At 38.3% G+C, this 17192-nt stretch overlaps 1 protein-coding gene across 1 annotated transcript; it reads right to left on the bottom strand.

Annotated features, from left to right (window-relative positions):
* Window positions 1-416: 416 nt before the first annotated feature.
* Window positions 417-758, bottom strand: LOC147638033 (uncharacterized). Its single transcript, XM_086796966.1, has one exon. The coding sequence runs from the start codon at window positions 756-758 to the stop codon at window positions 417-419; it is 342 nt and encodes a 113-aa protein (XP_086653092.1).
* Window positions 759-17192: the final 16434 nt, after the last annotated feature.

The raw sequence follows: 17192 nt of genomic DNA, 5'->3' as shown, positions 1-17192 counted from the left end.
CAAACGCGGTTAAATCATGTTTTCTTCCCACATTAATCGCTTAATAAACCACATTAATCTTCACGCACCTGTAACCTTGGCAGCATAATTTGCTTGAAAAAAATCGAAGGAAAAATTTGAATTGAATTCACGGATATGTGCGAATTGTCTTGTAGGATGCTCCCTTCTTCTCCATTGCTTTAGGATCCTTAGCCATGATGGTTAAGTGAAAGGATGGTGTGATCTATTGTTCTGTTGATGTGTGAGAGAGAGAGAGAGAGAGAGAGAGACTTCTGCTATATTAGATTTGAAAATAACACAGAGATACAAGAGATCTGGGGTGTGGGTGTGTGTGTGTGTGTGTGTGAGAGAGAGAGAGAGAGAGAGAGAGCGCGAGGGAGTGGGTGGACGATTAAGGGTATTGATTGCATTTATAATTACTCGCTTTCCACGCCTATTGATTCCTGTAGAAGCGATTGGAAGGAGATCATGGCCACCACGATCACGAGGACGACCGCTATGCCAATGGAGGATCCGCTGACCCTGTGGATTGTGGAGGCGTCTGTCTGGAGGCTCAGGCCAGCCGCCTGCGCCGAAGCCAAGAACCTCACAATGAGCAGCAGCACCAGCGGGGCCAGCATCACAAGGGGGTGCAGATCCTCAAACGAAGGCAAGAAGGACTCGCTTTCCTCTGGCATCATCCATGGCACAGCCAAAATTGTGAGCACAATCAGTAGAATGAAGACGGTGTGCATAGGATTTGGAGAGGGGTCTGCCATTGCCACACAGGCAGGCGCGCGAGCGCGCACAGAGAGAGAGAGAGCGAGAGCGAGAGCGAGAGAGAGAGAGAGAGAGAGAGTGTGTAACAGAGAGACAGAGTGTGTGTGTGTGTGTGAGAGAGAGAGAGAGAGAAACAGTGTGTGTTTTTTCAACACCTTCCTTTGGGATATACTTGAGTACACACCAGAACGCATTTTTGATTTCCTTAATTCAGTACAAATAATAATATAAAGGTCGCTACATTATATAATAAAACATAAACGGTTTATATTCTTGAAAAAGTCTAGCAAATAGGGGCACACAATGAGCGATAAATAAAATTCATTAATTAGTGGAATCTAAAAACCTAAGGTTCAAAAAATCTATAAACACCACCGCCAAAAAAAACTTGGGGTGATTAAAAATTAAGGGATTTTTTAGGTAAAAAGAAACAACCAGAACCCAAAACACCATAAATATAGAGAAAACAAAGAATAACTATTTTTAAAAGTGGGGGAAATTTTTCCGGCCTAATCAAAAGTATAGATAAAAACAAAACCCAAACACACCAAAAGATAGATAAAAACAAAACAAACAAAGGTTTCAAATATATATATTGGGCCCAATTAATAAGGTGGGCCAAATCAAAGGTTTCTCTCATCGACGACAACAAAGGGCCTAAGTTGCTAACTATTACATCACATCAGACAACAGGGCCTGTCTTAATCCGGCTATTAAGAGTTAATCCTTCAGTAGGTGCTTCTAATTGCGTAAGGTAGCATAGTAATGTTCAACAGTTGTCGCAGAAATATGTACCAAAAATCAAGAAAATAATAAAAACTTCAATCTCTAGATAATAATAATTGAGTGAATCTTCATAAGGCTAATTAAACCTTCAAAAAAATCCCCTAATCTAGCAATGCGCGAATCTAATCCTTAGGCAATGCACTAAACAAATTTCAAATCCTAAGGCAACGCAAAAAAACAAATAATTTATGGGAGTCTTACTCATAGCTCACACCGATATTTAAACGGGCCCATACGACTTATGTGCACGCGCGTCGTCACAATCATGGCACCTAGAAAATGAAATGATTTTATTAAAAAAACAGAAAAATAGAGTAGTAATAAAAATTTTCAAAGCAAAACAATGAACCCGACCAGCTTTTTTTGCAAAAAGTACCTGCGCCCCTGACCTGCTGTTTTTTTTTTCTGAATGACACCTGACCTGACTCGGCCACGTTTACACCGTAGATGCCCACGTGGCCAGCTGCCGGCTCCCACGCAATAGGCACCATCTCAACATTTTTAAAACCTTAGAACCCACGCTACCCTATGTTCTATTGTGTTTAGAAACCTTAGAGCACTCCTTTTGAGACCTTCCCCCCCTACAATAGAACCATCTCATCCCACAAACAAATAGTATACATATTTAACATGAATTATTAGCATTAGAATCGATGAAGTTTTCTACTTCCAGACTGCAAACTCTTCTCCCCACAGTGTGTTGCTTTTTGACTCCCATCACTCTTGCTTGAGGGGCTACTAACACATGTTAAAAGAAAATCAATAGCTACGTACAATTGTTGAAAGGTAAGTTCCACATAGAGAGTCTCTTTCCCAATAAATGGTCCACATCAAAGGGCTATATTTCATTGCTCTACTTGATGAAAGTGTACCAAAAATCAATGGTGACATTACTGGCTTGGCAATTCACACATTGGTGGTAGATGGAGGTTCTAGGTGAATATTCTTTTAGATGAAACTAAAAAGGCTAGGCATTTACCAATCAGACCCTCCCAGTTTTGTGGTCAAGATTGCCCCCCCCCCCAACACACACACACACACACACACACACATATGTACCATAGATTTATGAATTTACAAACTATAAAAAAATCAACAACTATATTTTATACTTATCTATATGTGATATGGAGAATTTTATATATATATATATATATATATATATATATATATATATATATATATATACATACATGTCGTAATACTGATCTACATATTGATTATTTGAAAAAGAATCTCTCTCTCTCTCTCTCTCTCTCTCTCTCTCTCTCTCTCTCTCTCTCTCTCTCTCTCTCTCTCTCTCTCTCTCTCTCTCTCAACGCCACCAACTCCAAACATGTTTATTAGAGGAACCAAAGTGCCTTTGCTACAACCAACAAACTAATGAAATCTAAGTCAAAGAGATCATCATCCAATACAATCAATTCTATTGAATAAATGTCCAAAAATTATGAAAATTGAGTGGGATATCCACCGTTTAATATGTAAGATATGTAACGGAGCATTAGAGTAGAAACTCATTCACTATAGTAATGCTCTAGATAAGCTAATGGACATTTCATAGACTCAAAATGAAGGGCAAGTGGAGGCAAAAGTGTAAGAAAAATGTATTTCCCTGGTTGACCTAAAGCAGATTTCACAGACTCAAAATGAAGTGCAAGTGGAGGCAAAGTGTAATCAAAATGTAGGGCACTTAGAAGGTTACAGAGTTCGTGTGTCATGGGTTGAGATAATTAAGAAGAACCCCCCCCCCATCACTTTGCGAGGGTGGATGCCATGAGAGACATTGGTTGGAGAGATGTATAACCTCATGCAAGAGGAACAAGAGGAAACAAGGTAACCACATTGTCATATAAAAATAGAAGGGAAGTTTCAAGATAAATTTTACATGTCATGAGTGACTAGTAATAAAAGACACATGGAGACTTCAAAGGAAATATGTCCAAAAATTCTCAATATCATCGACAACTCTCATAAAAGGGCTCTTATGAATATGAAGAAGGAATGTCAAAGGATGTTAAACTTTACATAGGGAAAAATGTGACCTCCTCCCAACAAGTTAAAGGATACAAATTATGTGAAGCGCATAATAAAGATCACAAGGATGGTGAGATAGTATAATTCCCCTCTATTGATGCGAAGTGTGGTGCCATAGAGCACATGTAGATGCAGGGACTGAGTAGGTGAGCATAAAGCCATATGGCAAAAGTGGATTATCCCACATGCATGGAACAAGAAAAGATGTACTCTACCCATATAAAAGGGATCATTTTCAAGCAATGGAAGTACAAGCACATCTCAAGCTTTTGTATGAGTGCAAGTTAATCTATCTTGCAACCTAATTAGCTTGTGATCATCAATTTGTTTCACATACTCTCATCATGATATTGCTTAGGAATCATCCACCTTAGGATTAAGTTAATCATGTCATTAGTGTGTTCTTAGTGTGTCATTAGTCTAATTAGCTTCTTGTAGGAGGAGGTACCATAAATCTTAACATGGTATCAGAGCCTCCCTCTCTCCCTTGAGCTTCTTCTAGTCACTCTATTTAGTTTACCTCAGCTCATTAATGTGGTTAAGTCACCAATCATCCATTAATCTTGATCTTATCTCCTCATCCTTTTTGTGGCTCAAATTTGTGAGGCTCTATTCTCATTCCATAGGCAATCATTGCCTCTCAAATTTTTGGAGGACCTTTCCCACACCTAAGCGCTTCATCTCATCGCAGGATTCTGCCAATTTCTCGCGTTGCAGGCAAAAATCATTGAATTAGAGGCAGCTAAGATTTTGCTTCATTATTCACGTGGCATCACAATTAGCTTAAACCTTCTTAGGTGAAGGTTGGCCATAGCTTAAGCTACTTATATCCCAAAGCTAAGCTTAAAAAAATCAAGGATTGAGCCACAAATCATAGAAAACTAGTCGGCAAAAACATCTATTGTCAAGGATTTAAGCCACCATTGAAGGTGTTTCTAGGCTTGGGGAATTTCATTCAAGCAAGGGAAACAACCTTGTATAAAATCTCCCTTCAATGTCTTCTTCCACAAACACAATTTGAGCCTCCACTCTCTTGATCTCTTAATCTATGTGATTAAGATTAATCAAGATAATTAACATGCAATTAGCAAAAATTTGGTGTACTTGGGGATACAATTGAGCAATTAGTGTGTTTACACATCAAAAGCACTAACTTTGCATTGGGGATATCCTCAAGAAGCTCTAGAAGCAAAAAAATAAGAATTGGAAGCACACGCACTACTTGCATTTCAAAGCATCCACATTTGCCAAGTTGTACAAGAATAGACACTCCCAATAACGGGGTAGGGTTCCACACTTGGGCTACATAGATGAAGTACCTTCTAATGTATAATAAATTGTGGAAAATCATTATGGAAAATGTTCTGGATGAGCCAAGTGAAGGGTGGATTGAAAAATATGAGCAATCATTGGTCACTTATTGGTTTACACCTAGGCACTAGTCTTATTCATCACATTGACTCTAAGGAACACGCAAAGGATGCATGGGATACATTGAATCTTGTGTTTGGAGCTAAGGCAAAGAACCAGAAAATTCACTTAAAGATTGAGTTCTATGGTCTAGAAATGAACTTTAATGAATCTTTGGCTCAGTTTGTCAGTAAAATGAAAATCATCATGACCGAATTAGATGGCATAGATGCTAAGATTGGAAATAAATATGCAATTATAATAATATTAAAAAGCATGCCAAAGGAATACAATGCACTTGTCACAATCTTGCAAAATCTACCAGAGCCAACATTTGATGGATGTGTCTTCTCCCTTTTGGAGAAGAAGAGAGAATTAAAAGGAAGCAATCCCAGCACCGTTGAGCATGTATTGTTCAACAAAAGCAATGTGAAGTGTCATAATTGTAGCAAGAAATGACACTTTCAAAATGAATGCAGGTTCAAACACAAGCCAAAGTGTAATCACTGCAACAAGTGCGGGCACAAAGAAGAAGATTGCAGATTGAAGAAAAGTGAAGGCAACTTTATGGGGACTACTTTGACCACCAAGTACAAAGAGATCCCTAGAGATCAGCTCTTCTAAAGAGCAAGGAGGCAAACACAACCACTACCCTATCCATCTCTTGTAAAAGAGCGGTCACCATATGAGTAGACACCTATCTAATCATTTTATCTTATTTTTTGTGTGTATCTACCCGACCACCTCATAGTAGCTAGTTGAGCACCTAGGGGGGGTAATGTTTGTTGTAACTCACATCCTATAACCTTGAGTAGCCCAGAGATCTAACACCAAGGGGGGGTGTTAAGAAGTGTGGTGCCATAGAGCACATGTAGAGGCAGGGAGTGAGTAGGTGAGCATGAAGCCATATGGCAAAAGTGGATTATCCCACATGCATGAAAAAATCAAAGATGTACTCTACCCATATAAAAGGGGTCATTTTCAAGCAATGGAAGTACAAGCACATCTCAAGCTTCTCTATGAGTGCAAGTTAATCTATCTTGCAATCTAATTAGCTTGTGATCACCATTTTGTTTCACATATTCTCATCATGATCTTGCTTAGGCATCATCCACCTTATGGTTAACTTAATCATGTGTCATTAGTGTGTGATTAGTGTGCCATTAGTCTAATGAGCTTCTTGTAGGAGGTACCATAAATCCTAACACCCTCGAAATAGGGGAACCTAGCTTATGGGGCCTAACAGATCTTGTGTGTGTATAATTATGAATCTGCAATGGATATTATTAGAACAAAGTACTTCATATATAAAAATTTAAATGAGTATGATGCTTATATGTAGTGCACTACATGATGTAAACATGTGAGCATGCATTAAATGGAATTGTAATGGATATTATTAGAAAAAAGTACTTTGTACATAAAAATTTAAATGCATATGATGCTTATATGTAACGTGCTACATGTGAGCATGCACTAATTCCAGGGGCACTTTTGTCCTTTGGGTTCTCCCCCTAGATATATGGTGTGTGAAAGGACATTTAGCTAGTTTTATTATTACCACTTATACTTATCACTTAAAAGGAAACCTAGCTAGGTTTGTTAGTATCACTTGTACTTGTACCACTTATCATTATTGTGTGAATATATGTGCAAGTATGTCTCCCACTCTTACTCTCTCTAGCTTGCTTCTTGTGTGTGTGTGTGTGTGTGTGTGAGTTGTTTAAACTCTAATCCTAACACTTGTGTGCCAACATTTGGTATCAGAGATCCAAGTTGATGATGCCTCGAGTATTAGCATCATATAGATCATACAACTTGTACTCAACCATACACTCGTGCCACTAGTCGAACATCCGTGCATCACCATCTGTATAGTAGAGATCATATAACTTGTACTCAACCATACACTCGTGCACCTAGTCATACATCCATGTATCACCATATGTTTAGTACTGGTGCCTCGTCTTGCACTCCGTACAACCACTCACACTTTGGTAAAATAGTTGGTAAAGTCATACCTATTGTACCTACTATCATCTCATCCTGTGTACCTATTGTACATGTGTACCTGCTATCATCTCATCATGTGTACCTATTGTACATGCATTTGTACCTACAATACTTGTAATGCATAGTCAATTTTAGGAGTTTTTCATAAATTTGGTGAAAATTAAAAAAAAAGACCTGTAGCGATTATCAAAATTTTAGGGTTTTTTTTGTTCTGTGAGTTTGCTCTCACTCCTAGGCACTAATTCACACTCAAATCTTACATTTTACGAGCACATAACTACACTCAAGAAGTCGATTTATTACACCTATAAGTACAAAATGAAGCTTTTTCCTATTTTCCTTCAGTTTCTGCAAACATGAAGCAGATGTCATTGGCGGTTTATTCTTGTTGTGATTGGGAGTGCCTGTTAATGCATTTTTGGTTTGCATACATGTTAGCTTTGCCTTTTGTCTGTTCTTGCCAGTTGTGCATTTTGAAAAAACGCATAGAATGCGGTAAATGTAGCAGCAAATGTATTTGGTGTCTTGTCTTAAGAGGACAAACTAGATGGGAGAAATTACTCCTTATGGTGTTATATGGTCAAAAGTTTGGTGGTGCCAAGGGCCTATGGGGTTATGTAAATGCCGACTATAGATGTTGCACGTGCCCAACAAGCTGCAGGATGTGCACTTGCCATTCACAAACAAAAGAGTTGGGATGGACTTGATGTGCCCAAGCTATGGTTTTGATCTCTTTGTCTGTCAAGAGGTAAATGTTTCCACACATCGGTCATACAAGACTTCACAACATGCATGAGATGTACTGGAAACTATGTATTAGGCTACCTTAAGAAAGAACTTGAGAACCTAGATATGCATGAAGGTGATAGTATGGTCGATCATCTTACAAAGATTCAAGACATGCAAGAGTAGCTAGTTAATATTGATGAGGTCATTCCTAAAAAGTAACTTGTATCTAAGACATTAGAGTCTCATTTTATGAGAGTCCTACCTAAATTTTCACACTTCTCTTAGTTTATCTCTTGGGGGTAGCCCATAACCCTAAAGTTTGAGGAGTTGGTGGGGCTTGTTGTACTATTTGGGGGACAAGTACACGGATGTAGACTTATACAAAGGTAAGATGTAGGAGGATAAGATAGAAAAAAATTGGTATTAAAATATCACATGTTAACTAGTTGTATCCATACAAATAATTAGACATTGGAAGACAACAATCAACCAAAAGTGAAGAGGAGATCCAAAAAGCTAAAGAGGATTTTTTTGTTGAGGAAGTCACACAAGTTCATATCAAAGAATATCACCTCTTTATTATAACCTCTATCACTTCCTATTTTTGATCCAATAAGATGATGACGATGAGTTTCATGAATTGATGGCGGTTAGCAACTACTACTACTAGATCAAGGGTCCTCCTCCATGCTTAAATCCACAATAAGAGCCCTTTTTGTTAATTCTCTATACTATCAAGCCTTGATGGTTCAATCCATGTTGTTGGATTGAACGGTGTGACCTACATGAGGACCTTTAAAGCATCTGTAGCATAAGCATTAGATTTGCCACCTTGATTAGATCTTTATACTCTGTGATGCACACCAGGACAACTTCATTAGAATAATCAATAACATTTGTATGGGTTGTGGGTTTACCATTGTGTTGCTCGCTACTACTGTCAGCTTTGGAGCATTGGCTTTGGGGCTTGTGGCTCCTCGAAGGGCTAGTGTGTCAATGTGGGAAAATCATGATGTTGAGAAGAAGATTTTAAGTTAGTAGGTTTCTCATTGTTAGTGGGCTCAAGGGCTAGCTCATGAGATGGGAGAAGCTTCAATTTTAGAGGCTCCTTATCACCATTCAAGAGTTGAGGGGGTGGAGGGTGTTTAGTGGTATTTATGAAGTTGTTAAGATCTAATTGATCTTCATTAGTAATAATAGTAGGATATTTAATATGTTCAAGTGAGAAATCATATATCACAAATATATGATTTATGAAGTTGTTAAGATCTAATTAATCTTCATTAGTAATAATAGTAGGATATTTAATATGTTCAAGTGAGAAATCATATATCACAAATATAAAAATTTGTTTCAAATGCGTATAGATTTTATTTTATGATAAATATTTAAGATACCATAAGGGTGGTATAGTGTGCTCTCATGAAGGCTTAGTACTTCTAGGTACATAGGCCTCTATCCACCCATGGGTTTGAAACCAAGAAAAAGAGTTAGTGAGTGTCTCAAAATTAGCAGGGGTGGAGGGAAGATTAGGAGGCAAAAGAGTTCTAGGAATTCTTCCCTCTCATCCAAAGTTATAAAGTTCATGAACACTCTACACCATGACATAAAGTTGAACACTATAGGGTGTAAAGCATAGGTACACATGGCCATATAGTATGTAAGATATATATCATTATGAATATGGACATTATTATGGTAGGGTTGGCATCCCTATCAAAAGTTTGTTGGATTAAGGCCGTGTCTCCCCTAGTTAGATCCTCACTAATACTTCTGCCATATTGTAAGAGAGAGAGGGTTAGTTTAGCAAAGAAAAATGTTAAAGTATGAGGAAGGGCCTAAGGAACCACTGCTAATGAAGCCAACTGCAAGGTGTGCCCTAACAGGTGATTCATCTATGCATTAGGCTCTTCAGCTTGTAGCTTAAGTTGTTAACTTAGCTACTATTCTAGTTGAGTTGGGATATTCTCTGATCTTTCTTTGTTAAGAGAGCTATGATAGCTACTTCCCTTGTGGCCTATGCCTGCAAAAGCTAAGCATAATTTTTTGCAGCCTCTTGCACTACTAGCTACACTAATACATGTGTAATTACCTCTTCCGTTGCTTATAGTTTTGCTTTAGATTCAGAGATGTTATGAGGTGCAACACTACTTGTTGGTTCCTGGGTGGCGATGGATAGCCATCAAGAAAAGAAAAGAGTGATACAGGTCAACCCAAGAAAAAGTGCAAGTGTCACTATTATAAAAAGCCAGGGCACTACATTAGCGAGTGCAAGAAGAGACATACCAAGGAGAAGAAAGAATATGGTTTGGTTGTGGACTCTTGGCAAACTTCTAAAAGAAAAGTGGTGATTCAACTGATTTTGTGAAGAATGATGAGGCCTTTTTGGTATGTAGCTATGATTCTTTCACAGGGCTACCCCAAATGGAAAAATGGTCACATGTGCTAATAATTATTCCTATGTTGTAAAGGGCATTGGTGAGGTGATGCTCACAATAGTGGATGGTTCTGATCTATGCTTGTATGATGTGCTTTTTATGCCAAGAATCAAGAAAAATCTATTTGCCAATTTCCTCCTTTGCAACCAAAAGAGGATATGTAGTTCATTTTGAGGATGACATATGCACAATTTTGGGAGTTTGTACACCAGGGCTTATATTACTTGGATTCTTTTGCGAAGAGAGCACATGTCACTTGTTTGGTTACCTCTCATACTCTTTCCATGCGCATGCGCACGAGGTAAAATTATGTGGTGTACAAGGTTTAGACATGTCAATTATGGCAATTTGATGCTATTACAAAGGCATAAAATGGTACAAAACCTTCTTGGCCAAGGCTATGCCCAACAAAAGGGCATAGATTATGGTGAAACTTTTACCCCACTTCTCATATGACCATTAGTGAAATAGTCGATGGTAAAAACAAGTATATATCTAGCTTGTGTTCGATGCAAGGCTAGGCTAATGGGTCCAACAAAGTCAATTCTCCATTTTTCAAAAGGTTGTTTCATAATTATTAGAACCAAATATAGTTGGCCACCATAACTTGGCTTGCCAGATCTTACAAGCAATTACTTTTCTCACAAAATGTCCACCACTAACAATTCCACTACGATCGTCTTTAAGAATGGCCATGAACTTATCCTCCCTAACACACTATCTAGGCGCATGATCCTTGCCTAGCTTGTATAGTCGACTTGCTATTATCAACTAGCAAGGTGCTGCTAGCTTAATGAGCCATTGTATCTTATTCTTATTCAATAGCTTGTCATGTGGGAATCCTGAGGCAAAATATTTTGAGATCTCTTCACTCCATTCAAGAACTAGATCTATCTTAAACAGCACAATATCTGGTGGTTCATCACATCAACTCCAGTGGTGGTTTGCAGGTTCTCATTAGTTAGGTATTCTTGACATGTGATTTGCCAATACGAGTTGTAAACCTTTTCTCACTATGAAGGTAAATTCAAACTCCATCTCAGCACAAACAACAATAACGCAGCAAGTAATCCACCCTATCATGCAAGGTTTGTTGACAAGATATAGCAAAGCTTGATGACCCACAAAGAATACGAGCTTATTACTAGTAGATATAGTATCTATACTTCTTAACTGCATAAGCCATGGCTAATGCTTCTCTCCGTTGGCGTAGTTTATCTCAGCTTCATTGAGCTGTTGACTTGCAAAGCATATTGGATAGTCTAGTTTATGCTGCTCCCTTGGTTGTGCCAAACACACCCAATTACAAAGTTTGAGGCATCAAGGTGCATGTGGAATATGAGGTCCTGATTTGGCGCTCTCAAGATAGGTGCACCATCTAATTCCCTCTTCAATTTATCGTAAGCTTGTTGATATTCCTTAGTCCATTTGAAGAAAATAAAAAGTGTGTATAGTCTGGCTATATCAACATAGAGAACATAATGAATCTCTAATAATAGTCTACATGACCCATAAACCGATGCACCCCTTTGTAATTGGTAGGCAGTGGAAACTCTAATATATGAGTTTTACCGTGTTGCCATCACTCAATAGAAATTCCATTTTTAGACACTATGTGCCCTAATATAACTCCATGCTTTACCCATAATTGGAATTTTAAAGGGTTCAAAGATATGCGACATAATTGACATCTTCTTTCAAACACTTTTCTCAAGCAAGATAAATGCTCCATCCATTGTGAATGCACACAAGGATCATCGATGTGAACACTTCCAACCACTTTTGTAAACACTCTTTAAAAGTTGTACTCATCAACCTTTGGAATGTGCTATTTGTGTTGGTCCTCCCCCAGGGAAATCCCCAAGGGAAATGGACACCTAATTGTATCTCAAGAATCCATCTAGGAAGCTGTAAGCTTCCACCCTAGCCACTATCTCCAAAACATACTATGTGTATGCCACAACGGGTAGTGACTTCTATGGGTAGATGCATTCCTTTCTTCAAATACACACACGCACACGCACATGCACACACATGAAGATTTACATTTTTCTTAGGTACAATCACAATTAGAGTTACCCAATCTGTGTGCTCAATCTCATAAATAAAATCTATAGCAATGAGTTTTCCAATTTTCTCCTTTACAATTGCTGAGCATTTTAGAGTCATCTAGTAGAGAGGTTGCTTGACTTGCCTTGAACCTTTCATGATAGGGATGGTGTACTAAACCACTTTTGGTGGCATGCCCCTCATGTCCTTGTGCTTCCAAGCAAACCAATCCTTAACTCTTTCAAGAGAGTAATCAACTCTTCTTCTTCCTGTATAATATTTACTTTTTCCACCTTTGCAAGTCCATCATATGAAAATCCTTTTTTTTCACCTTTTGAGTATTAGCCCTAAGGTGAACTAATATCCTTTCATAGATATCAAAGGTTTTAGAAATATTGGGAACCTTATGTAAGTCAGGTTCCTCCTCATTCTCTCCTTTTTTTCCTCCTCATTCTCCTCCTTTTTTGCCATTGCCTTTTTGGCTTCCCGTTTGGGCCAATGCCTTGTTTCTTTTTCTACTTTCTGATCTTGTGAGCTTGGGTCTCACTATTAGTTCGTGAGGTTATTTTATGGTGATTATCTCTTCATTCTCCCAATTTGGCTCCACATACTTTGTCCTAGTATTTCACATGACATCGATTGTTACTAGTACATGCATCTATTTTTCACAAAAACCCTCATTCGGAAGTAGGGCATATAAGATGTCCTCTTCCTATGATTCTCTTGATCATAGCCACTGGTTGCACATAACTATATTGAGGCTATTCTTTCCATGGTTTCAGAATCATTTCCGAACAACCCTCCATCCATGGGATGAGTTTTCCATGTCCACGCGTCTACCTTCAGGAATTTGTGAGTCCTTTCGACATAGAGATAAATGTGATCCATAGCCAAGTCGAACTAGCTTAGCACTCCTCATCATAAAAGGTCACAGTATCACATCATATAAATCTATGTGTCCACTAAATTTCATGACCGCAAGCGTATGGTAGCATCGAATAATGGAATGAGAATACTTTCATTTTTAGGTTCTCCAAAACCCCTATAGGTTGTTGTGGACACAATACTATTTGCCATTTTTCACAATGAGATTTGTTCACTCTAAGACTAGTTTTCTGCACTTTTTCCAACATTGATGTCACTTCTGCTCCATCATTAAGGATTGCAAGAGCTTGATAACCCTTATGCACCATTGGAAATGTTGCAGTCATATCATCACTCTCAGAATACTTTTCCATTTGTTTGACTAGAATTTGAGCTAATTCTGGTAGGTCCTCCCTTCCTTTAACCAATTCTAAATCTTCCTCGACAAGCAAGGGTAAATATTTCTTGGTTGGCAGATTGTCTTGCATTCTCCCTTCCACCTAGTCTTTCAAATCAGCCTATAGTTGGGGATTTCCCTTCAACCAGGTTCCAATTGGCATTTCCCTTCCACCTAGTCTTTCAGATCAGCCTATAGTTGGGGATTTCCCTTCAACCAGGTTCCAATTGGCATTTTTATTTCCTGTAGAGAAAAATGTTGTCAGCCCTGCCACATCTCTTGGAGTTCAGAATCGATCAACATCATTATCGTAAGATTCTAGGCTAGGATTTTTTGAGTCATACAAAGGATATTATTCTCTTTCCTCAAACATCCTTAAGAATAAATCATCCTTTCCCTCTTCTTTGGGGTTAGTCTAGCCCTTTGTTGTGTTCTTGCATAGGCTCTAGCACATTCAATTGTTTTGATTCCCTTGTATTGTTTCATCTAGGGTAAACCGTTTCAGTGGCCTTGCTAGCTTGCAATCATTCCTCAAACGTCTTCTAGCTTTCCTAAAGTAGGGTCTACCTTTGAGAATTTGGGTATTGACCCACCCCTCGTGGTGTTTTGGGATTAATGGCTGACTTGAATTCTTCTTGTGTCACCACTTCCTTTTTTCCTGTCAATACATTCTCTTGGCTTGACTCAGTGGATGCAGTATCGATTTTCCCTAATTAGAACCATCTTGTATTACCATGGCAGGGTCTTCTCGTCCCACTTTCTTAGCACTTCTTCTTAGAGGACTTAGATAGATATTCTCTTTTGTTTCTTGAGGTCTTTCATTAAGTGGTGTCGCCACCACCCTTGATCACACCCAAATCATTTGGAGTCTCGTGGGTTGGTTTAGTGGGATGTTATCCCTATTTAGGTCAATTTAGCATCTCTCCATTACATAAGAGAGATATTACAATAAGTATCATGAAACAACACTATAAACATTATAATTATGAGAATGGATGGCAATGCCACAAAACTATGTATCTTGTAAGCCTTAAATTCATCTTTCACTAAGTTTTGGGAAACCAAGTGTGAATAAATGCTAGTTATATAAACAACAACATTCTCATAATGCAAGACACAATATCCCTTTATGCTAATTGAGTCTAGTCTTATCTCCTTGCTCACTTGTATCTATGGTGTGTGTGAGAGAGAGAGAGGTGAGAGGAGAGAGAGCTACGTTCTTGGTGTATGTTCCACTTATGCTTGTGTTCATGAGAGTGAGAGTAGAGCAGAGTGAGTGTCCTTGTATGGAGAAAGGTAACCTCATGGTGGTGATAGATTGAGGAGGAGGCAAGAGATTCACTAGCATAGCTTCGAGTATTCAGAGATACGAGCTTCGATGCTGACAAGTTCCCCACAACAAGTTAAGGTAAGCATTGTCCATATCATTAGGAGAGGGATGGTGTAACCTGTAACACCTATGCTATGTTGCCAAGAAATCACCGGTGTGTTTCTACTCTATTTGCACTCCCTATCATCTTCTTACAAGTTTCTTTTTCCTTACTATGCCATCTTGAAGTTGTGTGATTGGTTGAGAAGAGGATATGTTATGGATTGTCCATATCATTAGGAGAGGGATGGTGTAACCTGTAACATTTTTGGTGCTGGCTATGCTATGTTGCCAAGAAATCACCGGTCTGTTTCTACTCTATTTGCACTCCCTATCATCTTCTTACAAGTTTCTTTTTCCTTACTATGCCATCTTGAAGCTGTGTGATTGGTTGAGAAGAGGATATGTTATGGATAAGCTTGTGAAGAAAGAGGAAAAAAGAGATAAACAAGGTCGTTTTCATTGTTTTAGCATTTGAAATTATTATTTGCATTGTTTAAGAGTTAGGAAAGCAACAAAACAAGCATTTGCATCAATACTTGCATGGTGAGAACTCCATAATAATGACCATGATTATGCAAGAAACACTCATTTGCTACATTTTTTTGGAAATCTTAAAAATTTCAAAAAATAAAGAGCCATTAATCCTCTTGTATAATATCATTTGAACATTCATGTTGCAAAGGAACAATTCCAAAAATTGAACTGAAAAAAATTTCAGATTTTTGCCCCCATATTAGTGATTTATGGTCGAAACCTATGGAATCACATCCCTATGATTGTGTAATCTACAAAATCATGCCCATGATTTTCAATCACACTCATGATTCTCTGATAAATCCAACTGTCCCACCTAACCCAGAATTACGTATTAAAGGCACCTTATACTCGAGACCTTATATCTGACAAATTTCATCTTATCTAATTATGATCAGGAAATATGGATCACGGCTCATGCTTATCAATCACGATCGTGACTACCCTATCACTAATCATGCTTGTGATCATCAATCACTTCCGTGATCTCATCAATCAGGCCATGATACCACTTCACCAATCATGATGGGTGTCAGAACTTGATAATTTGATAAGTTAGACGTTCGAAACAGTTACTAGGGGTATTAGCAAGGAACTCATTTAAACATTCATTGGACTTGTTTGGCGAAAGACCATCACCATGATTCTATAGAGGATCACGGTTGTGACTCTCAACCTTGAAAAATTACATCAAAACTAAAATCTTAAGAATCAGCAAAAACAAAGAAAGTGATTAGGGATGTTTCTAGGGACTTCTTCGCACTAGGGAAAACTATGAGTAGCAAAGCTGAGAATAATAAAAAAATTATGATGTGATTTTTGTTGTGATCACGACCGTGATTTTGCAATCTGCTAATACAAACCAGATAATTCCAAGTGTGTGCAAACTAGTTCATGCACTTAAGGTTGGGAAGGCTTGTGGGTGTGATGACATCGCCCCTGGACGAGAGTGCATCTAATCAACCAAGATTATCCTATCAAAAAAGCTTAGGGTTAGCTTGCATAGCCAGTGCACAAAGGAGTGCGTTTGCTTTGCACATGCTGAATTATTTTGAATCGTCAAGTAGTGAGGAATCCATGGAGAATCCTCTTAATGGGGAAGTGGTAGGGGAGAAGGGTACTTCTTCTCTAATACTATCTGAAGGATTCATGGGTATGGTATCCCAAGGAATTATATGATATGGTCCTAAGCTTAAAAGGGAAGCTCTACAAGCTACTGTTGCCAAGGGACAACCATTGAGCTCAGATAGAGAAGTGAGCATGAAAAGACCTAGAACTATCTGGCACCAAATGAGGGAGGAACCATTGTTAGGGGGGAGAAATAATTAACCCTCTTAGTACAACATAATCTGAGAATATGAAGAGATCTTATAATTACCCAAAGAATGGGGGAAGTATACTTCCCCACTTCCAAAGAACTAGAGATCAAGGAAAGAATGAGAGAAGCATAAGCCATGGAATCTTGTGAAGCTATGGAGCACACCCAATTGTCAGATATGAAAGCTTGGCATTAGAGGCGAGTGATATAAATCTTACTATTGTATTTGTAGGTATTTGTAAGAGAAAGTGCTACCTTAGTGGACTAAAAAATCATATAAAAAAAGGACGTCACCAAAAGCAAGATCTTGGTGATGTATAAGTGTCTTGAAGAATGTATGAGCAAGAGGCAATTGTGAAGGAGTTGTATGGAAAATACAAAATTTTTAGTGAGCTACCCCATTTGCAAATAGAACTCACAGATCTAGGCATTGATCAAAGTGTGAGTTATAATTCAGAATCACTCTCTAAGAATCACTAACATCTT

Source organism: Cibotium barometz, chromosome 5 (genome assembly GCF_041138505.1).
Source record: "Cibotium barometz isolate CiBa-2024 chromosome 5, ASM4113850v1, whole genome shotgun sequence".
In the NCBI taxonomy this organism is placed as follows: Eukaryota; Viridiplantae; Streptophyta; class Polypodiopsida; order Cyatheales; family Cibotiaceae; genus Cibotium; species Cibotium barometz.
The sequence above is the reverse complement of the archived record's forward strand: the minus strand, read 5'-3'. Positions and strand labels throughout refer to the sequence as shown.